This window comes from Hesperophylax consimilis, chromosome 8 (genome assembly GCF_061612785.1).
Source record: "Hesperophylax consimilis isolate HC1 chromosome 8, BYU_Hcon_1.0, whole genome shotgun sequence".
Classification (NCBI taxonomy): domain Eukaryota; kingdom Metazoa; phylum Arthropoda; class Insecta; order Trichoptera; family Limnephilidae; genus Hesperophylax; species Hesperophylax consimilis.
In genome coordinates, this window is record NC_142843.1 from 11,045,974 (window position 1) to 11,071,774 (window position 25,801).

The 25,801-nt window shown below is 36.4% G+C and overlaps 2 protein-coding genes across 5 annotated transcripts; one reads left to right on the plus strand and one right to left on the minus strand.

The window, feature by feature from the left end:
• The first annotated feature begins 1,230 nt into the window (after positions 1 to 1,230).
• Positions 1,231 to 10,349, plus strand: caz (FUS RNA binding protein cabeza). 4 transcript variants are annotated; one of them, XM_089634869.1, is made up of 7 exons: positions 1,231 to 1,358; positions 2,124 to 2,279; positions 4,488 to 4,971; positions 6,698 to 6,729; positions 8,603 to 8,748; positions 9,002 to 9,423; positions 9,683 to 10,349. In XM_089634869.1, exons 1-7 carry the CDS (start codon positions 1,349 to 1,351, stop codon positions 9,966 to 9,968), a joined length of 1,536 nt encoding a protein of 511 aa, XP_089490995.1. In that variant the 5' UTR covers positions 1,231 to 1,348; the 3' UTR covers positions 9,969 to 10,349. The 4 variants fall into 4 exon arrangements, with proteins under 4 accessions (XP_089490995.1, XP_089490996.1, XP_089490997.1 ...); XM_089634870.1 differs by lacking the exon at positions 6,698 to 6,729; XM_089634871.1 differs by lacking the exon at positions 2,124 to 2,279 and having other exon boundaries at positions 1,250 to 1,358.
• Positions 10,350 to 16,040: 5,691 nt separating this feature from the next.
• On the minus strand, positions 16,041 to 25,790 carry BI-1 (Bax Inhibitor-1). Its single transcript, XM_089634873.1, has 5 exons — positions 25,539 to 25,790; positions 25,215 to 25,441; positions 18,504 to 18,730; positions 17,295 to 17,465; positions 16,041 to 16,377 (listed from the first exon to the last, which is right to left on the minus strand). The coding sequence occupies exons 1-5, from the start codon at positions 25,583 to 25,585 to the stop codon at positions 16,345 to 16,347; spliced, it is 705 nt and encodes a 234-aa protein (XP_089490999.1). The 5' UTR covers positions 25,586 to 25,790; the 3' UTR covers positions 16,041 to 16,344.
• Positions 25,791 to 25,801: the final 11 nt, after the last annotated feature.

Consider the following 25,801-nt stretch of genomic DNA (forward strand, 5'->3'; position numbering starts at 1 on the left):
GCAAATGTGAATGGTAGCAGAAGTCGGGGAGGCCCGAGGAAGACATGGCACGATCAAGTGAATCAGATACTCGAGTCGGGCCATGTCAAGAGTCAGAATAATAGAAGAGTATGTATGAGACGATGTATGAATGTGAATGAGGCAAGAAGTGTGTGCCAAGACCGAGTTGTTTGGCGGTCCGTCCTCTCTGCCTACCCCTGCGGGAAACGGCGTGATGGTTAGTTAGTTAGTTAGTTAGCAACAATTGCAGAAACTTGTGTTTTTCACGGTAATGCACTGAATTCATTTGGGAACATCTGATTAAAAAATTACTCGAAAGAGCAACATTAGAAATAGCTTAGCAACCAAATGTTTTTATTTATTGTTATCATGTTTAATTTGTAGAACTCCATTTTAATTTTTTCTTTTATATTTAATAATATTATTATTCAATGTATAAATAAACAGCTGTTTTATATAAACGAAAAACACGCATTCTGTTGTAAATATGAGACGGGGTTCATTCAGTCAATAGGCAAAAAGCATAAATTTACACCGTGATTAAAATATATACAGCATTACACTGTGTCAAAACAATCCAGAAATTTAATAAAATGGATATAATTTTTTTTTTTAAATCCATGACAACACCGATTTAAAAACAAAATGAATTTCTGATTATTTAGGGTTATTTTCGACTACCAAATATCACATTTTTTTAACCTATTTTTTTAATTTTACAGTTGCGCACTTCTTCCACATAGGTAATTTTTGCTTTTAACACCATTTGATATTGACGTGAAAAATATAATACAGACTTGTATCGTAATGCTTAGTTAGTTAGTTGATATAAATATAGTTTTCGATCGTAGAGAACCTTATTTTAGTTTAATTTATTTTGTATGAGTGTGAGCTTTTCAAAATTGGAACTGAGGGATTAGTTGAAAAAAAAACGAATGAAATTCAGATTAGCTATTACAGTAGGTACACAGCTAAACATCTATTTTATATTTAAAATGTGAATACATACTGTTTACTATTGCAGGTCATTTTTAAATGGCACTATGGAAGATAAGTTACGTCCTGTGATTCTTAACGAGCATAACGAGTAACAACCAAAGTTCTCATTGTAAACACTATTAAAAATAAATAAATGACAAAAAAGTTAACGTTTTCAGGTAAGTACTCGCGCAGAATGTTTCCCGTATGTTGGCAATGTTTGTGGTTACGTTCAAAACCGGAAAACGAAAAATGAGGGAACCGGATGTATTGGTTGCGCGCGCTCCAGCGTCATTTATCACCGTTGCCGGTATTTTAGAGTCGCATTTTCCGTGTTGATTTCGCCCAGAGAAGACAGCGTATCATAAAAATGGGCGATCGTAAGTGAAATCCGTTTTTATTTTCTATTTTTACCGCCATCGGCGTTTCATACAATATGTGTAGCTTTTGTGAATGTTTGTTATGCCGATTGTTCCCATTATTTCATCTCGCTTCTTTAGACTATATTCACAAATTTCAAATGATTTGCAAACAGTTGCATGAATGCTATTTTTTTGCGTCGCCAAAAATAAAACAATATTTTAGCTTTGCGGTTGCGCTTCTAATTATTGATGATACCGGCACAATTTCGAAACCCCGCCGTTCCTACATAGTGTTTCCGCCGAACAGCGTTATTTTTGTTATTTATTTTAGGAGTACGTATTTTTAATTTTGTGTCCCTTGTAACTCGACAGCTCAATGCCAGGCGGTGGGAATATTTACGCCATGTCCTTGTGTATTATCTTTTTTGAAATTAAAACGGGATTTTGATATCGAATCGAAACAATCGTCATGTTAGTCCGGGCCAAAACTAATTCGGGTGTGTCCATTAAAACCGACTAGCCAGCTTTCTTTAGATGAGATAGTACCTATGATGTTAAAGAAAAAGGACAAACAAAAATACGAACATTACCGTGAAAGGTATAGCTAATCTGTTAACTGTCTTTATTAACCTTATCTATCGATTAGTTGAGCAGATTCCTAGTCAATGTCGTTGACCACCCTTGTGCTGCAAGGGTGAGTTGTATTTTCCATGGTATTTATTGTACATGGGTCATTGAGGTTAGGTTACTCTGATTATTTTCTAACCCCTCTCTATTTTGCAGAGTACGGAGGTTATGGTGGCGGCGGAGGTGGTGGAGGAGGTTATGGGGCGCAGTCCTATTCCGTTCCTCCCCCGGCCAGCGGAGCCCCTCCTGCCGGGGGCTACACTGCCCCCGCAGCGGCCTACGACCAGAGCCAGTATGCCCAGTGGGGTCAAGGTGTGTACTAAACACTTCTTATTTAATTTCCCTTGAACTCGAGCCGTTATGGTTTATGTTTTTAACATATAATGTGTTCTTGAAGAATGAAACACTGTTGAGTGATGAAGAGTGATTCACTGCATGGAATGCTATTTTATAATAAAATTGACTAGTTTCTAATCAGGTAATTGTGGTGTTACACGCGCAGTGCGTGAAGGTTTTAATTAAATTCACATGCAGAAATCCTAGACCACAAAGCTGATTCGCAGATTTCTTGCCAATATAAAGAGATATCGGCAATGAGTTTAAGAATCTGAACTGGTATAATTTACACATTAAATGTATGATGGGTACTGACTGCAGCCTGCCCGTTCTTATAAAAAAAACAGCATTCATATTCATTCAGTCATGATATAAAAACTTAAAGTTTGGCAGCATTTCAATGGGTTATTAAAACAAAAAACGTAACTCAAAAAATATTTGAGTTTGTTCTCTGCTCCTGAACATTTGCATTTTTGTGGATACATTTTGTAATTCTCATCGATTTACCATTAAAGTCATGAAATTCAACACACACATGGTCATCATCTCTGCCTTACCCAAACTTGTATCATAGGCTTGAGAAGCTAATAATATTTAGTAGGTCCCACAATGGCCAATACAAATTTCCCATTTTGTCGCAAAATCCTTAGAGCTCCATTGCATTTCGTAAAACCCCTAATAATTTATGAAGTTTGCAATTTTTTTGTTGTTGTTTCATGATAGTAAATAATCCTGTGTTGCCCATTAATGTTGTGAGGTCGTCTCCCAATTGTTTTCATTTTGATGAAATAAAGATTATATACACGGTGTCCGGAAACTCGTAGTACAAGCGAGAAACTGGAGAATCTACACCACATGGGGAACCCAAAAAAACATAACATTTTTTGATTTGAGCATTTTCAAAAAAAAAAAAAAAACCAAAAAAAAAAATTTTTCGGCTATTTTAGGGTTAAAGTTTTTTCTGGTGTTTAGGGTTGAATAACAGATGTTTTAACCCTGCAGAGCAGAAATATTTTATGATTACACCGGGTTAAATGAAGGGTGATTTCAAAATAATGCTTCAAATCCGAGTTTCTTCATTTGTCTTACTTTCAAATAGTTTTAATTAGTTGGGTACTTTGATCTTCAGTAATAATTTATAAGAATTTGATTAAAAAAAAAAAAAAAAAAAAAAATCAACTTCAAACTCGATTTACTCGATAACGAAAGCTCAAAAAAAAAAAAATATATACTACAAAATCGACTCCAAATGTGATGTAGATTCACCAGTTTCCCGCTTGTACTACGAGTTTCCGGACACCCTGTATATATTTAAAGATTTTAAAGTATACAGTAAAATGTTTGCGATAGGACAATTCATAATTCGAATGGCAGTGCTGTAGTGATGCACATCTCCTGTGATGCCACCCTTTTTTCGGCCATTTGCAAAAATATTACTATTATTTTTATTTAATGAGCAGGCAGCATTCTGCTGATGCGAAAACCAGCTACATTCCCGGAGAAATCCGGAATGTACAGCTGAGCAGTTGCCCTTTTGACAATATAATCATCTAAATGTATGTGTACAAACTATATGCAAACATGTAAAAAATTATTGTCAAATAAACGTTTTTATTATTATTATTATTATGTCTGATTTCACAATAATTTAACAGTAATTGAGTTGTTTTGAATTCAAAATACGCTCTTCTTACCAAATAAGAATATTCGGAGAGAAAAGTATTGAGATATTGACTATAATAGTTCACACATTCTTTTTCTTTTTTTTAATTTTTGGTTATCCTTTGTATTTGATAGTCAAATATATTTTGACAACTTATATCTTAGTGTAGTATTAGCATGCTCTAATTAATATGATATATTTGATGAAATTTCGACATTGATAATTTAAAAAAAATTGTCTGAAAAGTTGATCAAGAATCCACTTATGTGTATGATAATATTACTTAATTATATAATAAAAGTGGCTTTTAGAACATATGGATTTAGGCTTGGTGGCTGCATAAATAAAGTTCAGCTTTCCTCCTACTAAATCCTAAACGAACCGATCTTTGATTCTTCCTGCTTTGTTCAAAATATTTGGCAGGGTTCACACATTGATCGAACAAAAGACTTGTATTAATAATTAAACTATATGCCTCTGCAACAACTGTTATATTGACTATTGCCTTTTTGTTTTTAAAGCTGCTGCTGGTGGAGGAGGTGGCTACAATAATGGAGCTGCAGCGGGCGGGTATAGCACAGCCAGTGCGGGAGCCGCTCCAGCGTACGGAGGAGCTTCCTCTGGGCCCGGATTCGGGGGCACCGCCGGAGACCGCACCGCCACTGCCTACGGAGGCACGGCAGGCGGAGACCGCCAGAGCGGGGGATACGGGGGCGGCGGTGACCGCGGCTACCAGGGGGGTGGTGCCCGCGGAGGCGGTGGCTACGGTGGCTCTGGAGACAGGGGCGGTGGTTACGGGGGTGGGAATGAGAGGGGAGGTGGAGGAGGTGGCTACGGGGGCGCTGAGAGGGGCGGCGGTGGGGGCTACCGTGGAGGTGAAAGCGGAGGTGGCGGCGGCTATGGAGGGGACCGTGCTGACCGAGGAAGCAGCGGAGGAGGCTATGGCAACCGTGATAACGGTGGTGGGGGCGGCGGCTATGGCAACCGTGACAGCGGAAGCTTTGGGTAAGAACACTTCCTTGTTTTACAATTATTTCATTAACATTATTTATACTAGTCAAATCATTGTCACACCCTGGTCCAAAATATTATTATGACGAATTCTCAAGACCGTACATTGGTCTGTCAGTGGTTTAGGGTATACACAAGGTTTCTTCTGAAGGTGGGTCCAGAAGAAAGATATATAGATCCATCTGATAAGCAAAATGAAATGGAAGAATGCAAATGCAATAATTTGCATCAGAAATAATGTTACTATGGTTAGTAAGTAGCATGTCGAGTGTTTATGTAAATGGTTTCCAACAAAGTGTAAACAGTGTCTTGGTGATTTAGTTTAGATATACTGGCACACTAGTGGAAAGGTGGTTGGCAAGGGTTCAATCCCCATACTGTATCTACGAGACAAACCTTATTTCCCTACACAAAGTGAATTCTGCTGAATGTGGAAATATTGATTAAATGGAAATGTTTTGTTTCTGTCCTGCAGAAATAAATAAAATAAATGTTTTTTGTTAAATATTAATTTAGATCAGGTTCAAAACATATATTTATCTACGGTTATAATTACTATATTATAATGGTGCAATATGGTAAATCCTAGGATTGATGGATTTCTTGGTTGACGTATGGTGCAGTCTTTCCAAAAGTCACGACGAGAACATTATTTCTAAGGCTCCGAGATAATACTGAATTGTTTCACTTCGACCGAGTGTCTGTTTAACAACGCACACTAAATTCAATTGAATATGAGAACAGGATTATTTTTTTTTCAATATTGTAATTGGACGATGTTTGGGAGTTTGTATCATGTTATTGATTGTATGCTGCTTCTCTTCTGTCTACAGGGATATTTTTATATTGACCGACAATTTGAACACTCCTACCAATCGATGTGGGGCTATTCTATTTGGTTTTAAAGCTACTGATTCATTTTTACACACAAAGTTAGGAGTGTGGTGGAAATAGGTGAATTAATTTACCTTTGTAGGGTGCAGTGGCAATCCTTGTCACCCCAAACACGAGAGATTTAATTCATTTCTAAATGAATCAGCGAGTGATTAATAATATATTTGCTAACAGGTCTTTACTGTAAATTGCAACAAATGAAAAGTGTGTAAAATGTGATACAGTTTTCAATAAAATAATGGGTCAACATCTATCTACGTAAAAGGTTTTAAAAAATTAGGCTTATTTTAAGAAGGTTTCATCAAACTCTTTTCTAGAGGTATCACACCCACCTATTAAAATGACTACAATACTTTTGTTATACTAAAGGGATTAAACTGTTAGCGCACAGCAATTTAAAGTTGTACAACCAGTTTGCTAAGAAAAGTACACGGTTTCACCTCAACCACAGATGGTATTGGTCTTTTAGTCTTTTGCAATGTTTGTGATTAAGTTCATAAATAAATATGGTACATACTATAGCATTTAAATCTGCAACGTTTATCGTAAATCTGGTTATAGCCAGGCAGAAGCCCTGTTAATGTTTAAGTGAAGGTTTATGGTTAATCTAATCAAGTGTGAAACACGGGATAGACTAAAGAACTAAGCTCCCAGAGGTGTTTGTTAGGGTGGGGTGGGGGGGGGATATGACCGAGTACATAGTGTGACTGAACCTGACTGACACAGACCGACCAGCACTCTCCACAATACCACAAACAAGAGATGAAGCAATACAGTGTTGGTGTGTGACGGCCCGGGAGTAATGAGCCCATCTTGTTTGTTATAGCGGCGGAGCCCGGGGGGGAGGTTTTAACAAAGGTAAAGCCCAGTGCCCTTGTGCCTGGAGCTCATTCTTTTATCATGAAATTGTCTCTTATTTTTCTCCCACAAGAGCTGCATTCCTTCAATCAACCAACCAACAATTCCACTACTTGCTTTGGTCCCCACTTTCACGTGCCTCATCTCAAAGAGTACCAGTATATTGTGACCTGTCGAGTGCTCAACAATAGAGTTGACCACAGTTAGTACGTACATCTTCCGACAGACAGGTTACTTAGTGCTGGTCAGCTAAAGAGAGATGTGCATAATGAAGTCAAGTAAATTAATTGTGGAAACTCATTTTAAGTTCTGTTTTAACATCACTAGTACTTCAATTCGTTAATTTCTTTTATTTAATACATGTTACTCCAGTATTCTTCTAAATTGCTTGAACTACGGCCGTATTCCTCGTAAATATGAAATGCAGCTCTTTTGGGACACTTACTAAATTTATTATTGTGCAAAATGATTTTGCCTTCGTTTGTAGAAGTTGGATCATTGAATAGAAACATTCAGTCATTCTCAATCATTTTAGTATCACAACTCTTTATACCATATACAGCAATATGTTCCACTCAAGATAATTAGGTAAATACTTCATAATACTAGAAGTAATACCGTTATAAATGTAATACCATTTTTTTCTCTTTATTAATTAAAAAAACCATTGGCAACAAATGTCAATTATTTGTTTATTCTTATCTTTTATAAACTTGATTTGTGAGAAACGCTGTTGTAGTATTTTTTGATTGTGGTGATTTGTAGTTTTCATTATGTGTACTTCTGTTAGAATGTTGTTATCAATAGAAATACATTCATCAAGAATTATCGAAAGGCGAAATATCCAATACGGTTTACTTAAATTTAAGAATGGAATGCAATAATCTGATGAAGATATTAATCTGACTGAAGAATTCAAGCACGCAAAATGTGTATTTATGGATTAGTGCCAAAGAGAGGTTTACGACTCTGGTGTGAATTAACATACAAAGGTTTCAAGTTATCAGCAACGATAAAAAGTGTTACATTTTAAGCATCTTTCACTAAAAGGAAACGTAAATCAAACAAATGCTTTGTTCAAAAAACAATCCTCGGTGCAGAATATCTTTTATAAATTGTTATAAAAGTCAAAACGAAAATTACAAACGTCGAGTGAATCATGGTGCACCCGTCTTCGAATTTAATGTCAAGCCTGTCGAAAATAGTAAATTAATATGGTTTTATTGTCCATATCATCAAACAATTTGGACATTTTGAATCGACATGTTTGGTACTACTAGAGTAAGAGATATTAGGTAGCGATAGGTGAATTATTTTATATCATACATGACAAATATCTTAAAGGTACCGCATTGAAACATCTCGGTGAAACTGATATATTTCTTGACACAAACAGGTTTTTTATCAACAGAATACATTTGATTTGATGTCTGGATTTTGTTAGTGGTTACTTGTTGGTAGTTTCTCAGGTTCAATCTCACATTGGGAGGAAAGTAGAAAGGCATCCATGCAAAACAGATACCTACTATCATCTGCTAATGTTTATTAGGTGTTTTAGTACAAAACTGCTGAGGGGTTGGAAAACCCAGTGTGGAAAAAGGCATTCTCCCAATGATATAATTGGTTCTTCAAATAAGATTGTGTCCAGAGTACGTTTCTGACAACGGTAACTAATTGAGAACACTATTTTGAGAGTGGTTCATTTCCGACTGGTTGTAGATTGAATTAAAGCGGACAAAGCCTTCGAATACTGGCTTCTATGTTTATTGAAATTATTTATTTTTCCATATCTGTGTCTCATAATATAAAATTTTATTCCGATAAGTAGGTTTTCAGCTGACAGATGAATTAATGTTGTTTTTAATCTATGAAGGTGGATTCGGCGGAGATAGGGGCAGCAGTGGCGGAAGCAACAGTGACATGATCACCCAAGAAGACACCATCTTCATTGCTGGAATGGACTCAGAATCCACCGAGGAAGACATTGCGCAACACTTTGGAGCTATCGGCGTCATCAAGGTGAGAATTATCAATTAATAAATAATGGTTTCCCCTTCTTATGCCTCGGTACGCGAGTGCACTCTGTGTCCATTCTCACTCTTGAAGGATTCAATTTGTTCACTCGCAAGATAAAACTCATGTTCTCGACTGTACCATGATTACTGTTTCATATGGTAGTTTCCAGTTAAGGATATACAATTTTTGTTTTATGCTCTTTTTTTTTTCACTGTCAATAATTATTCCCGCACTAAAACTTTTCTTTACCTTGCAGACCGATAAACGCACCCAGAAGCCTAAGATCTGGATCTACAAAGACAAAGCCAGCGGTCGTCCCAAAGGAGAAGCTACGGTGACCTACGAAGATGCCAATGCTGCGACATCTGCCATCCAGTGGTTTGATGGCAAGGAGTTCAGCGGTAACACCATTAAGGTGTCCCTCGCCCAGCGCCAGAATAACTGGAGCGGAGGTGGCGGGCGCGGAGGCTCTGGAGGCGGCGGTGGACGTGGAGGAAGTGACCGAGGGGGTGGTGGCTTCAGGGGTAGGGGCGGGCGAGGTGGGGGTGGCGGCCGGGACAGTGACGGTGGCGGCCGAGGAGGCGGGGGCTCCGGGGGAGAGGGACGTGAGGGAGACTGGAGGTGCCCCAATCCCGACTGCGGCAACACCAACTTCGCGTGGAGAAATACCTGCAATAGGTTAGTTATAAATAATACTGTTTTCTTTTCATATCTCATTGCCATTCATTTTTCCCCATCAACGCTACAGAAAAAATTCCTACATGAAAATTCTGTATTATTTAATAATGGGGTATATAGAAAATGGCATTTAAAACACATGCATGATCAAATTGATTGACTTGTGTGTACCTAGGTGTTAGACAACTTACTCATTGTCATGTTGAAATATCTCATTGGAAGTGAACATTGAAATAATGCAGTAATTATTTGTTCCCAGGTGTAACGTAGACAAGCCAGGTGGTGGGGGCGGCGGCGGCGGCGGCGGTGGTGGTGGACGCGGCGGTGGGCGGGGAGGCGGGCGAGGAGGTGGTCGCGGTGGAGACCGAGGGGGCGGCAGCTGGGGAGGCAGCCGCGATCGTGACGGGGGGGACCGTGGCGGGGACAGGAGGGGAGGCGGCGGTGGGGGCTTTAGGGGCGGGGAAGGAGGCCGAGGGGGCGGCGGGGGCCGAGGGTCTGGAGGACCTATGCACAGGGGTGGGGGAGATCGCCAGAGGCCATACTAGAGCTATCCTCAAACCTAAGGACTAATTCAACCTAATCTAAGGAATAGTCATTAAGATTAACATACCTTTTACATAAAAGAAATTAGTGTCTGTGTTTGTTTAATAGCGAATATTATTGATTAAATATTTTTTATATAATTTCATTTCATAGTGCCGGCTAGTGATATTTATTTTTAACAATTTTTTCTAAATAAGTATTTGAAGCAGGGCTGATTTCTTTTGTGTGAAGTAAATTAATACTGCTGATTTGAACAGTGTTTCACGGAGTGAGTGACTCACCTTGATTGTATGTCTCATTAGTTATAAGGTATGTATGTTGATATGAACGACAAAAGCTCAGCTATGTTGAGTAAAACTAATAAAGAAATTATTTGTAAACAATTTTTTATTCTGTAAAAAACCTAATCTCCATAGCATAGCGTACTTAGGCAACTTTTTTATCAACATTTATCCAACACAAATATCTTATCCGACACTTTGTCAGATGGATTGCCAGCGCAGGGTCTCGGGCTTGTATGGAGTTATTCACACTTGTCTGTCTGAAATATGCTCCGCTATATTCTGCAATGCGCTTGCGCTCCAGTACCAAGGAAGCTGGCACGCTTTGTGTTTATAAATTGCACTTTTTAATATTTTTTGAAACTGACAATTCATGGTGGAATTCCATTATTATATATTATAATAAAACAAGTTTTATTATAATATTTTTACTAGAGTAAGGGAGTAATAATGGGCAAGTAAATAAATCCTAAAAAACCTCACTAAACTCCACGACTAAAAGAGTAATTGTGCTTTGGAATGAAACGTCTGAACTTAAAATAATAACTTGTGAGAAATTTGTTGTTCATTCATGCTGAATTTTGAGAAATTAGAAGAAAAGCAGACAATATTGTCTACTCTGCAAAGGACAAATGAAATGTTTTGGTGAACTGACATTCGATTTTTTTCACATTTCTCACGCGCGTGTGATGGGAAATTTTTTTGTTCAATTGATAAAATTATAGGCAAGCAAAATGACCTCTATATTTTTGACTCCAAATGGACGTAGTTCTGCAAACTGGATCTGCAGACTGGAAAATGAGTTAACTATAGTGACTGCGAAGAGATTATTTTTCTCCATTTTCTACAAATTAGATCCAGGCTATTATATATAGTGTCTCGGTACAAACTTATGCTTGTGTAAAATATTACCAAGGTCTGTTAACGAGTTTTTATAATTTGCAAAAAGATTTAAGAAGTATGAATCTAGTTTGCAAAAATAATTTAAAAATTCAAGTGGGGTCCAAAGCATGTGGATTGCTGTTGCGTTATTTAAAATGAAGGTACAAATAACTTGTTTGATTTTTCAAAATGGATCCTTTTAACCCTGGAATGTATCGAATGATTGTCATTTTATTAGTTTTTCAAACGAAATCCATTCAGCATGGATCTTTATTGAATAATTTTTTATTCTAACTTTTTTCTACTTATTTTAACATAAATGATCCACGTATTCAGAGTAAAATGCATTGGATCTTTTAAAGCTTTTAACTCTGTGTACTCTATTGTTGCCGCCGTGGAGACATAGGAAACATTCTAACAAGTCTGATGGCGTCACAGCGGTGACAAACAATCGGTATACATTTTATTGTTTAAAAAATTCCTTTAAAAAGGGTCCTTTTACAGGTATACATACACATGATTCTTCTATTCAGTTGTATACGATGCCCATTTATGATTGGTTTTGTGTTTTGCTCTGTTTTTCATACATAACAATAACTACGCATTCATTTTATTTGAATATTTTTTAATGGGTAATAAATATTCTCACTCCATCAGAGACCAGTAGGATTGCCAGATTGCCGGTTTTGGACCGGACAGTACGGTTTTTTGAATGGCTGTCCGGTCTAGAAAATTTTGAAAACCGGACAATAGAATGTCCGGTTTATTTGAAAATACTCGATATATATACCTTACTCACGAGAGAATGTACAGAACAAAGGCCATGAGCAATTCTGGCAGGTGGTAGGAAGAGTTGTGGGGGTAGGGGGGCGCTCCCCGCTCCACAGTAGCTGTGTTTCGCCAACCCACGGCCTCGACCCCTCGCTCAGTCGCAACGCCTTCGGCGTTTCTATCAGCCGCGTTACACGTGTTTGTCTCTGGAAGTTCTGCTTATGAAACTAGTAGTACTGTGTTGTGTTTGTGATTGCGAAAAGTGATAAAATATCACAATGTAAGGAGACGAAGGATCTACCACCAATGATGTAAAAACACCGCCAAAGAAACCAAGACGACAAATGTGCTATTTTAATGTTGAGTGGGAGTTTCAATTTTTGTGGCTAAGTAAGTGTAATTATAACATAATAAAAATAACAATAATTATAACATAATAACAATTACGGACTCAGAAATCGTGAAACAAATGGTAGGAGGGCGCACTAAATGTACTGTTGTAGTAAACCAAGTTTTATATTCAATGGAAATTATAGAGGACTTGGTAGAATGAATTACCTTTTTCCATCGCCACCGATGCTTCTAATAAAGGAAACCGAAAATACTTTCCTGTTGTGATTCAATATTTTTTTAATGATAAACTAATGTTTATAAGACAAGTGTTTCTGCTATCGTGGTACGAGAACACGCCGTCAGATGGAATGCAGGAAAACACTTCTTCTTCTTGACATATAAATTTATTAATTCACAATATAATTGCAGAGGATCTTATTTTCCTCTGCTAAAACTTAAACTGAAAGAAATAAAGGTCTAGTTTCCTTTATTCTTCAGTTTTCCCTAGGTTTACATAAACCTAGTAATTATCTCACGACTGACTGCCTAGGTACGCATGTACCTACCAGTTATAGCAACACTCTAATACTGTCCTTTTTCTGGGAGGTATCTGTATTTAAACTAAATTCTGAAGGACATTTTACCAAAATAAAGATGTTCCACCCGCTCGTTGGCAAACAACATTCTTAACATAAAATAAAATGCACTAAACTATTCTTAATGATACAAACGTGACTTAAACAATAGAAATATTTTAAAGGAATTATTTTGAGGGAGATGAAACTTTATTTGGGGTTTTTATTACTATGGGACAGGGGTGGGAAAGGTATTGGCAAATATTTTTAGGCATAATGGTTTAACTAGGGTCATCATAAAATCGAAGGCGAACAGCTCTATTTGAAAGCTGCCGCCGCTTGCAGTAAAATGTCACCAATTCTTAAATCATAAATGATACAAACAAGGCAATATGTTTATAAAAATACCAGGCCAATGAATTGTTTTATTGTAGGGTCGAATCTGCAAATGTGGGAAGCTACACTATCTTTAAAAATACGAACTGTGAGAACTGGCCTGAAGGTTAAATTTTACTGAGCAATATGTAATAGTCGCATTCTGGAAGATACAACAAGGTTTTTGTGCATAGCACACAGGATAACAAATTATTATAAGCATTAATTACTCGCCCCGAAATATCCACAGGTGAAAAAAATAAAATGGGCAGTAATTGTCGATTGAAGTACTTGTACATATTGAATTATTTGGCGGGTCGGGAATAAGCCGAAGTAGCTTAGTAGTCCAGAGCACCTGACCGGACATCAGAAGGTGCGGGTTCAATTCCCGTCGGCGGCATTTATTTTTACTCAGGAGATATTTTTAATTTGTATGGATACTTCGGGCGAGTAATTAATGCTTATAATAATTTGTTATCAATATTTAATAATTTCTCACTGAAAAGCGGTATTTGTCGTAAAGTTTAGGACTTTTATGAAGAGTCCTTTGAAGATTCCAGATCTATTAAGGAAAAGTTAACTCCCAAGGAACAGGGTAACTGCTTATGGAGCAGACAATGCATCTGTGAACTAGGTAGTAAATAATTCGGTTTTTCAAAAACATAATGTTATGTCTGCGTTTACTTATGCAGACTTCGGGTGTTGGGAACTCTTTAAATTATTAAAAGGTTCTTTATGTGTTTATTTACGTTGCAATAACCTGTCTGGCTAGCTAGAACTGATCGTTACCCGAGGGTAGGTAAAACTCTGCTACCCAGGAGCTTGCTCTCTGATAATATAATCTCGCAAGTACCTGTTACACTCTAGCGACATCTGACGGACTCTGGCGTAAGCTTTATAACTACCGCCATCTATCGATTAGGTACTTAACCTTATTACCATACATCATACATAACTACGCTAAAAATGCTTTGAAAGTGGATGTGGATGTTGAAATTATAGTTATGAAAGTATTTGCAGAGTTTTCTTGTTCTGCAAAGAAACGCGTAGAGTTGAAAGAATGCTTTAATTTCTTCGAGAGTGAATATAAAGAAAGTAAGAATATAAAGAAGAAGACATGTACCTACATGATGGTTAAGTATATTCAAAGCTCTTGATAGGGTGCTTTCATCATGGGGACCATTAAAAAGTACTTTATTGAACAAGGTTCTAATGATTGTAGTCCAGCTCTTTGGGTTATCTTGGCTGATCAAGAAGAACAAATAGCAAACGAAGCCAATCCTACTTACTATGAGTTATATGTATCTATATTTTACTCATAATTTTATGACCTCTTATCAAGAAACACTGTTCATGCTGGAAAAACATACCACAGTAGCATATAATCTCCATTTATAATGGTGAAATTTCGAGATGCACTTTCAAAGAAAATAGAAGACGAACATTTCGGAATTAAAGTGCATATGGCATTAAGAAAAGGTCATCTTTCAGATGATCAAGTAAGAGAATTTACCAAAAACGCTCTCAACGTTTACCAAAGAGCACTGGCCTATATTGAAAAGTGGTACCCTTTTGAAAACAATACCTACAAAACTTTCAGTTGCTTGGATAATGAACACGGAAGATTACCTACGCTAGATGAACCTAATTGAAATATGGTCACAGTCCTATGGAAGCAGCAAACTCCTCCTGAAAACCTTTATGAGGATCTGGCTGCACTTCAAAGTATTTTTCTTTCACTTGAAGGAAAATTCATTGAAATGTGGTGTAGGTTTTTCAATTAAGAATCAGCACCAAATCTATTGAAAATGGTACAATATGTGTGCAGTGTGCCAATCTCCAATGCCTTTATAGAAAGAGTTTATAGTGTAATGGGTAATGTATGGACTGACTAAAGAAATCGACTAGGTGTGAGTACCGTAAAAACAAATTATGTGTTTTCTTCAATCTGAATGACAGATGCACTGAATTTAAAGATACAATTTCAGGCAATAAACGATTATTAAAAGCAGTAGCATCTAGTACCAAATATGTTAAAAAGTGACGTTTTGCTTACCAATAGCAATAACAAATATAAGTTTAATGTTTATTAAGGATGGGTTGTTTCGGAGAATTTGAACAATTCATCAAATTTCAACGTTAATTTTCATGTTCTGTGAAAGATTTTTTTCAATTAAAAATTAATAAAATACTTAGTTTGAACCACTTTTATTGTTTATTACCAACATGTTTCATGAGCAACGCTCACTTCTTCAGGGTTTTTAATAAAACTAGTTTTATTAAAAAACCCTGAAGAAGTGAGCGTTGCTCATGAAACATGTTGGTAATAAACAATAAAAGTGGTTCAAACTAAGTATTTTATTAATTTTTAATTAAAATGGTGCCACAAAATAAGTTTAATAAGTCAAAATAAGTTGAGTTAGAAGAAGTGATTTTTTTCAAGTTGAGTTAAGCGAATGGTTAACTCAAAGAGCCTCAACTACGAATCCAGACGCAGTGCCGCATACCCAATATAATAAGTGTGCGGCACATTTCAGAGTAGTAAATACTTTCAGTATCACTCGGGTGAAAGACCACCATTCAAAATCGAAACGCTCGACATGGTTCGATTCGTGTTTGGTGACTAGATCTGAATAGCCAGTTATTTCCCCACTACATCCAGCCTCACAACATAACCCAATGGGGATGCCATAGTCCCACTGGCTTATAACATATATGTACCAATACACACAATCCTAACTTTGTGTTGTTCCCCTCAACTCTGATTGCACAATCTATAAACTCAATCCTTGGTGCATTATTATCTGCAGTAAGATGTCAACAGTTTTAAAAACAATCATATCCAAGTAGATTAAAAAACGGTTTGGGTTATTTTATTGTTTATTGTTTGTATTACACATCTTAATTTACACACTTGAATAATCATACCACAAACCAACAATATATTTATCCTGTTGGGTGCAACTCTTTAATTATTATAATAATGTATAAAACAGTCACATCCTAATTATAACCTTCTAATAGTGTTCATATATTTTGCAAAATGAATTGAATTCAATAAAAAATTTCATAAATAAAAAGTAACAGAAAAATTTGGCAGTCTTTGAAATATTAAATGTTGCCATCTAACAAATAATTTAATCACCAAATGGAATAAAAGCCTATTCCCGCTTGCGGCGACGCTCATTCTCCTCCTGCAATATAGAAACATTTCAGAATTATTCATCTTGGTTAGCCAAACAATATTAATGCAATATAAATAATACACCATTAGGAAATTTAACAATCAGAGGTATTGATTGCTGATGGTAAGGCACATAAACGGTTTTAAGGGCAATATTGAAAATAACATGAGAACTTACACCCGCTGTTGACATAGTTATTATTGATTAAAACAACAGCATTTGTATTATTTGTGATTGTTCTAAAACGGGAAACCTTCCTAGTTGGACAGTCAAAAGCTTCCTTCCATATAATGTGTAGCGTATCTTTTCAAAATAAATTAATAACAATATAACGTGGTCATAGTCACATCTGCTGTAACCGTGCCACTTTCAACAAAAACACTTTAAAAATATGTACCTGTTAAACCGGTTAAAATGAAACAATTATCTTCTTCACAATTTTTAATGTAAATTGCATTAAAATTGTTGGTAAATATTCTCATATTTATCTAAAATTGCAGGGCTCTCAAAGCCTTTCGAGTTTTGAAAAGGGTTTTTTTTACATTAGCTCCATACAGGAGGCCATCAGGAGAATAATTCCCCCCAGGGCCTATGCCATCTTTGGGGAAGCTGTGTGGATGATCTTTTTTAGGAAATGAAGGAGAGAAAGTTCTGGGAAGGAAAAAGGTAGGAGGGGTGGGTAGTAATCTGGGGGTCAGTCGGTCAGTGTGTCCAGGAGTGCATTTGGTGGGCAAACGCATTCGCCGCCAAGACCTGAACAAATCTCAACCCCACGATCCCCGCTAAGTGGCCAAACGTAGTAAGCCACTTGGGGGGTGACCTATGGCAGAGGTGTTGGTTATCCGATGAATGGTTTCCAGGGTGGCAGTACCCATACCCTCCTCCGAAATTGTAAAATTTGCATCAAAATAAAAGATGATTGGAACCTTCTGAGTCAGGATGATGACCAGGCGCCTGAAGACACCGATGAAGTCAATGAACAGGTCCAGGGAGTGAGTGACAAAGTCCTTGTTGCCGGCGCGGCGCTTCTCAATGATCAGCTGCGTGTCGTACAGGATGAATCCACACATCAGCACGAGCCCGAGGTACAGGTGGGTCTGGGGAATACAATCATATTATTAACACTTTAATAAATCATGCATTAGTAGCTGCAAATAACTGAATAAAATGCCTGATTGCGTACTAGATATTAAATTAAACATCAGAACATGTGGAAAAACTGACAAAATTTCTATTATGTAAAATTTTCTAGTATTGCTTTTTTAGCTGTGTATATTATTATGAAGTTCAGAGCTGAAATGTTCACAACACACTAATATACACAAATGTGTGATCACATATAAATATATAACTGATCAAAGAGCGTGCGGAGGTTTGGAAAAGATGTAGGTACCGAACCTGGTAAGTTTTTGTATGGAGCTGTCTTCTCTATAATAATATAACTTTAGTTGAAAGCACAAAATTAAACTCAATATTTTGCTGGTATTCATTCCTATGTTAAATTCAGTAGTCAGCCACGGTCCCAGACTCTAGCGCCAGGTTTTGTACACCGACGGGTTGGGTTATCTCAATCTTACGCAAACAGCTTGCTAGATCTGACATTTCAGTTAGTCCTCTGTATTTTCTAGCAACTGTCGCATGTGTTTCTGTTCGTTTCATTCAGTCATATTTTTTGTTTGAATAAGTTTACAAAATGGAGTCTTCTCGCACCTTAATTTTCAAGAATATGTGGAAATTTTACGAAAGATTAACAGGTGCGTTTCTTGTTTTTACGAAACGTCTGGTTTAGTTTTTAGAATATACTGTAACTAACTGACTAACTAACCATCACGCCATTTCCCCGCAGTTGTAGGCAGAGAGGACGGACTGCCAAACAACTCGGTCTTGGCACACACTCCTTGCCCCATTCTCATTCATTCATACTCTTCTATTATTCTGACTCTTGGCATGGCCCGACTCAAGTATCTGTTTCACATGGTTGTGCCATGTCTTCCTCGAGCGTCCCCGACTTCTGCTACATGGTAGGTTAGAGAGAGAGTAGAGAGAGTACATAATATTACAAAACCGACTGTTGGCCCAATTGTTGATGTTCGTCATAGAAGGAGATATAAGGTCCTAAAGTAAGGTTATCTCACCTGGTAAAGCAGCTGCGACCTGAAGAACAGGTTGGCGAGAGACAGGATGGTGACTGTACTAAGAAGGGTCATGAGGGTGCCGCCGATGAACAGCCAGCGCCCGCGCTCGGCTAGCATCGCCGCGATGGTGAAGGAGACGAAGATCAGAGAGGTGCCGGCCAGGGCCGTCACAATGATGGCGGGGTTCAGCATGATGGTGTAGCTGAGCAGCGGGCCGAGTCCCATGCCTGGGTGAAACAACCACACTGTTATTAGTATTTCAAGTTTAACCAGTCAGTGACTGAGTTGGCATCGCATTTGGCTCCCACCCGGGAGTCGTGAGTTTAATTCCTCAGCTGGCTAAGTCCTCCATCACTACAAAAGCAACATTTTTCGCTTACTGTGGTGGTAGTAGATTTTTAAATTATTGTCAGGTTATTCGTAACTCAGGAATGATTGTATCTCTTAAAAAAATATAAAAATAAACCCACATGGTGCTAAAGGCAAACAACTATTATGGTGTTATTTACTCAGATTTCCTACTATATTTTTATCTACTAGTCTCTTCACATGTAAAAATTAACTGTATTTACAAAGGGATTAAGTATTTCAATCTTCCAAAAGTAAAAAAAAAAAAAATTGATTTACTGACAATTTTACTTTAACCCTTATTAAAAACAGAGCACACTTAACATTATCAACAAAAAGCAGTATTATTTTTTAATTCAAATCATATTTGTATTAATTAATTAATTAATATTTGACAAGTTCAAGTATTTCACCTAAAAATGTAGACAATTTGTCTCGACGCCATCTAGTGAGAGAGTTAGCACTTACAATGCCTTTCTCATATAAAATAAAGTTGGTTGTTTTCAGGTGAAAAAATGTAACAAGCAGTAATTGTTGAATGAAACACTGGTATATTTTGAATCATTTCGCGGGTAAGAGATAAGCCGCCATAGCTCAGTGGTCAGAGCTGTCGACCGGAAATCGAAGGGACACGGGTTCGAGTCCCGTTGGCGTCATGTATCTTTTATCAGGAGATTTTTCAATGTGGATGAGTGTTTCAGGCGAATAATTATTGCTTGTAAAATAATTGTTATATTTGTATTTATTTATGTTACCTCGTCCTAGTACGATATTTTATTTGTATTTTATATTATGTAACTCCTACACCAAACACGAGAGCCAGTCCTCCTCATTGTAGTGTAGAAGTAAGTTCGGGGGTAAAGTTCACTAATTTCGGGAGGTGATTCTTCATGATGGTAGAAGTAAAAAAGATAAATAACTTTTTTCCACACAAAAATATTTTGTCACAAGAATAAGTTTTATTCCATACAAAAATATTTTGCCAGAAGAATAAATTTTATTCCATACGTACATAGAATAAAGAATAACACTAGAAGGGCCTTTCGTACATATTTGAAAGAAGACAAATGTTCCATTTAGCTCAATAGTTCAGTGCTCAGCTTCGCTTACACTCACCAGCCATTGTAGATCTCCTTTAAATTTCTTTTAAATTACCACCTTAAAATGTTGGAATTTTGAAATGTTATTAATCTTATTTTATACTGCATTGCCCCGGACACCTTGTATACTATTTTGTAATGCCATTAAAACATCATTAATTAAGTGTCTTGGCCTAATCAGATTATGACATGTTATTTATGTTTAGTATACTACTCTTGTGTAGGTTTTTTTGTTGTTGTTGTCAAGTAAATGTGTCACATTCAACCACTTTCCACCATCAATATCAAATTGGATACATTGATCCAAACATACACAATTGAAGGTTGGCAATGAATAAGTGAAATTTTGTTCATTTTAAAAATATGTTATGAATAACAATGATATTTATTGTCTCTTATGAAATTAATAAAAACATCGGAGAAATAAATATTGGGAAATTGGATTGAATCATTATACCTGCCATTTGGCAGAAGGGATCTGAACCTTGCTTGACTAGAGTGCAATGCAAACACACACTCTCTGCATGATATTATGTAAATGAAATGTAAACTGGAATATGAAATATACTCAAGTTAAACATTCTACAAATGTAAAAAATCTCCAACTGTGTACACTTTCTACAAAGAGAAAGTTTTCCCAACAAGTTGAGTGCATGTTACTGGTTTGCAAAATTTATACAAAACCACGAGGATGAAAAAAGGTTGCTTGGTGCTAAGACTAAGGACTTAGCTGGCAGAGCAATGAACCAGGGAAGTCTGGATGCGAACCCGGCATAACCCAAAGGCAAATGAACTTGGATAATATTGACGGAGATGGGTGACATTTCATGCAAACGTATTGCTCATTTGGTGCTGTGAGCCACATCAAATGAAAAAAAAGCAACTTTTAAATGTAGATATAATCAAAATTCGATTTTCAATTGAATTCCATAAAAGAATTGAATTAAATAAAGTCAGGGTTTTCATTTGATGGTATACCTACATAGATGATAAATTAACTGAAAGTATTATAGGCAGTGACGGATCGTGACTTTTGGGTGTACTAGAGTGCTAATATTACAAAAAATGGCATTATTGTAAGAAGATTTTCAGGAAATGCGTGCGGCGCACGGCCAAACTGAAATTTCCTGAAAATCTTCATACCAAAATCGAATTTTCTAAAAAAAAAAAATTGTTTTGGACTAAACAACATCATGTTGAATTTTTCAAACTTAGCACTCTATCACACTCAAAAGTCACGAGTCTCCACTGATTATAGGAGTTACTATTTATATTTGTATTTAAAAAATTACATTAATTTAAGAAGCCCTTAGTGTTCGTGAGGTACGCACATATTATAAAGTAATGGTTATTAATTAATTAAAAGTATAATGTAATGTTTAGATAAAGAACTAATGTAGGTACTTGCCATGTTATTGATTACTATTACTTGTGGCGAGTCATCATGACAAATAATGACATGCTTATCATTATTAAATGGAAATAAAAGACAGAGGAATCTTTTTCATATTTGCAAATTTTACTGATGTAAACAAAAAATAATTATAATTTACCGACAAATTGAATTACTATCAAAATAGGTTATGTCCATTATGGCACTAACTCAAATATTGAGTATTTGCGGCACACATGTACTCTCATATATGCCCATTAACACATATGTTGACGCTTACATGGGTGAGGAAATAAAGCTCTGGTTTGGTTGTAACTTGAAAAATCTAATTTCGGAGTTACCTAGTTGTAGTAATTACCCTACAATGACATGAGTAAAACAATACATCTTTTTTACACAGCATCATGCAAAATGATTAGCACTGAGAGGAGTCAATAAAAAGTCTTAAAATAGCTCAGCAATCAAAGTCAGTGAGGTTACATTGTCATAAAGTCACATAAGGAGTTGAGCGCGTAGGCAGAATGATAATGTATGTAAACAGAGGCCAGCATTGAGTATAAAGCGAGTAGGAACTGAATTAAATTATTAGATTGCATTTAAGTTCATGAACATGGCAACATTATTATTTTTACTGCCATAAAGCAGCAAAAACTATCAAGCGTTTGACCTTTTTTGCACCGCTTTTACTAGCTGGAATTTATACATTTTTCATAATGTCATTTCCATCATGAGCTCTACAAGCTTTGACAGATTCATTAATTTTGTTCAATATGAATACAATAATTAAATTCTATTAGTTGGTTTCTGATATATTTCCCCACTTCAATCAGCATGATGCTGTATGCGAGGATACTAATTGTAAAAATTTTTTTGTTTTGCTGAGTAGATGCACTATTCATAAAATTACAACTAACTAACCGCCGAAAACAAACTTTATTCTTCAATGGTTAACGTCCACCCACCTACCCCCGTCATCTGGTGGTTTGGATTACTAGAGGTTTGGACTACAGAGACCATATTGTAGTTAAATGTGATAATTCTATCATGCCAAGCATAAAAAGTACAAGTCAAAATAACAACTTTTCAGGAGAGCTATTGGGTAAGCTTCGGTTTATGGGTGAAATTCCTAAAAATTAAAACTAGTTATTTTTATACTAACTTTGGGCCGGGGAATCCGAATCTGGAAGAATTAGGTGGCGGCAAGCAATATTAACTGAATTACACGACTTTAAAATTTCGACGCACAAAAAATTTAACTGGCCATTTTGAACGCTTTCTGACAATAAAACTAGTTATCTTTATACTAACTTTGGGACGGGGAATCCGAATCCGAAAGAATTAGGTTGGGGCAAGCAATATAAACTGAAATATACGACTTAAAAATTTTAGATGCAAACAATATACAACGGCATTGCCGATGCGTTTTTTTGACAGTAAATCCATAGAAAAATAACCAAAGATATATAAAATTAAGTGTTGCTAGTAAGCAATAATATCAATAACGTAAAATAACATGTTTATAATTTCAGTAATATTTCATATTCAAACAGTTAGATTTAGGTTTATTATCACGAAAGGTGAGTTTTTATGTCGGGGGAGACGAAAATATATGCATTTTATATTTTAATTTTGCTAACATTATTTCATTTACGTAAAGTATTCAGATACATTTTATTCACTTTTGTATCACAAACCATGTTACACAAACCTAGCGTAGCCGCTAAACTACTTGAAAACTGGGATGTTTTCTTGCCTTGACGCGAGTAGGCGCTACGAAGGGGGCACTTTCTTTTCTATCACAAACCATGTTACACAAACCTAGCGTAGCCGCTAAACTACTTGAAAACTGGGATGTTTTCCTGCCTTGACGCGAGTAGGCGCTACGAAAGGGGCACTTTCCTTTCTATCACAAACCATGTTACACAAACCTAGCGTAGCCGCTAAACTACTTGAAAACTGGGATGTTTTCTTGCCTTGACGCGAGTAGGCGCTAAGAAGGGGGCACTTTCTTTTCTATCACAAACCATGTTACACAAACCTAGCGTAGCCGCTAAACTACTTGAAAACTGGGATGTTTTCCTGCCTTGACGCGAGTAGGCGCTACGAAGGGGGCACTTTCTTTTCTATCACAAACCATGTTACACAAACCTAGCGTAGCCGCTAAACTACTTGAAAACTGGGATGTTTTCTTGCCTTGACGCGAGTAGGCGCTACGAAGGGGGCACTTTCTTTTCTATCACAAACCATGTTACACAAACCTAGCGTAGCCGCTAAACTACTTGAAAACTGAAATACGTAAATACTTACGTAATTGAAATAATGTTAGCAAAATTAAAATATAAAATGCATATTTTTTCGTCTCCCCCGACATAAAAACTCACCTTTCGTGATAATAAACCTAAATCTAACTGTTTGAATATGAAATATTACTGAAATTATAAACATGTTATTTTACGTTATTGATATTATTGCTTACTAGCAACACTTAATTTTATATATCTTTGGTTATTTTTCTATGGATTTACTGTCAAAAAAACGCATCGGCAATGCCGTTGTATATTGTTTGCATCTAAAATTTTTAAGTCGTATATTTCAGTTTATATTGCTTGCCCCAACCTAATTCTTTCGGATTCGGATTCCCCGTCCCAAAGTTAGTATAAAGATAACTAGTTTTATTGTCAGAAAGCGTTCAAAATGGCCAGTTAAATTTTTTGTGCGTCGAAATTTTAAAGTCGTGTAATTCAGTTAATATTGCTTGCCGCCACCTAATTCTTCCAGATTCAGATTCCCCGGCCCAAAGTTAGTATAAAAATAACTAGTTTTAATTTTTAGGAATTTCACCCATAAACCGAATATATTCCGAGCTATTTCAAATTTATAAACTGTGATTACTTTTTTGGGTGATTAAGTAAAGAATTACTATCTTTAATTAAAATATATTTTTTTATTTTGATATCACTTGAAAATATTGTCCCGTAATATAAAATTACATTTTTTTGAGTTATATTCTTTATACCTAGCATGATAGATTTATAGGTCTCATGAATGGCTACAATAAATTGCTAACCCACTTCTGTGAATGTTACAGAAAACAGTAGTTATCGTAGGTCAACACAAGAATTTGAAACATTTGGGATTCCAAATGAAAAATATTCCAAATTCCAAACATCAGTTTGGAATTCAAGAAATTGTTATAACAATTGAATAAGCACCTACCATTCAGTTATCAAAACAATTTTTAAATTCACATAAATCAGATAAGGTCGACTTGAAGATTACGATATCCATATTGTTATGTGCGGCGTGTAGTACGTTTATATTATTATAAGGGCAAACAATCCAGTTGATAATACATATAGGCTTCGAACAAATGGCTTAAAAATCACAACATGATAGTTGCACAATAGGATTTAATTTTTTCTAATGTTTATTAGTAAAATTACTGGTGTGCAAAGTCTTCATTGGTCATAAAGTTGTTTTCTTGTTGAAATAATGTAAATTTATGCCTCGTCACAGTTTTCTAAACAATGTAACGGTTTATGTGGGACGATCAATTTATCATGACCGCTGTTACAGATGAAAAATTGCATTTGAATTCCTTATCTTAGTAAATAACGTTTTTCTGAACAACAAAGGCGAAAAACCACTTTTCAATGATAATACTAAAATATATTGACAAGGTTTTTTTTTCATATAGCATTTAAGACTACGTTTTAATTTGGGTGATAAATTTGCATAATAGTCTTACGTGTTGTTTTGACAAAGTTACACTTGCAAAAAAACACCCAAGGATAATAAATAATCACGAGAGAGGTCAAAGTCTTATTAGCACAAAACGATTTGCATGAAGGAATTAGCGGAATAACAAACCTGAGAGGAATCCAAAGCCTAGGAGGTAAGCTAGTCTCTGGGATGTGTTTTTGCCATTGTCGGGGGTAGCCATCAGCAGGAAGATGATTCCCAGGGCCCCGAAGGTTGACAGGAGTCCACCCTTGAACCAGTCTGCGACGTCAACATAGGCTCCTGCCGCAGCAGATACCGTGGTCATGGTCAGGGAGGCATAAACATTCTTGAGATGTAAGCGAACGGGCTCCTCACTACAAATAAGTAAAACCACATCACAATAAATATAAACATGTCAATATGATAACTGCTTTGTATGTACACAGGTGTCAATTTCTAATTATTACTCACAGCCTATTGCTGAACGAATTGATAAACGTATTTATGGTAGGCGCCATCGCGTACACCGTGAGTTTTCACTTTGAATCTGGAAACAGAATTGACAACACCGATATTATGTAGATGTAAAATTTATAACTTGATACACGTCATGCACAAGAGCGATGATTCCAGAAGTTTTGATTGGATAATAGAGGGGGACAAGGCCGAGCGTCACATCGTTCGATTTCGTTAAATTTCGTCACGTTCGCCAAAGTATGAAATACGTTGTCTAC

Coding starts and splice junctions, on each gene's coding strand:
- caz (XM_089634869.1), top strand. Junction 6,730..8,602: donor GGGGGGAGGTTTTAACAAAG/GTAAAGCCCAGT, acceptor TAATCTATGAAG/GTGGATTCGGCGGAGATAGG. Junction 9,424..9,682: donor TGGAGAAATACCTGCAATAG/GTTAGTTATAAA, acceptor ATTTGTTCCCAG/GTGTAACGTAGACAAGCCAG.
- BI-1 (XM_089634873.1), bottom strand. CDS start 25,585: ATGGCGCCTACCATAAATACGTTTATCAATTCGTTCAGCAATAGGCT. Junction 25,442..25,538: donor AATTCGTTCAGCAATAGGCT/GTGAGTAATAAT, acceptor ACTTATTTGTAG/TGAGGAGCCCGTTCGCTTAC. Junction 17,466..18,503: donor GGTCGCAGCTGCTTTACCAG/GTGAGATAACCT, acceptor TGTATTCCCCAG/ACCCACCTGTACCTCGGGCT.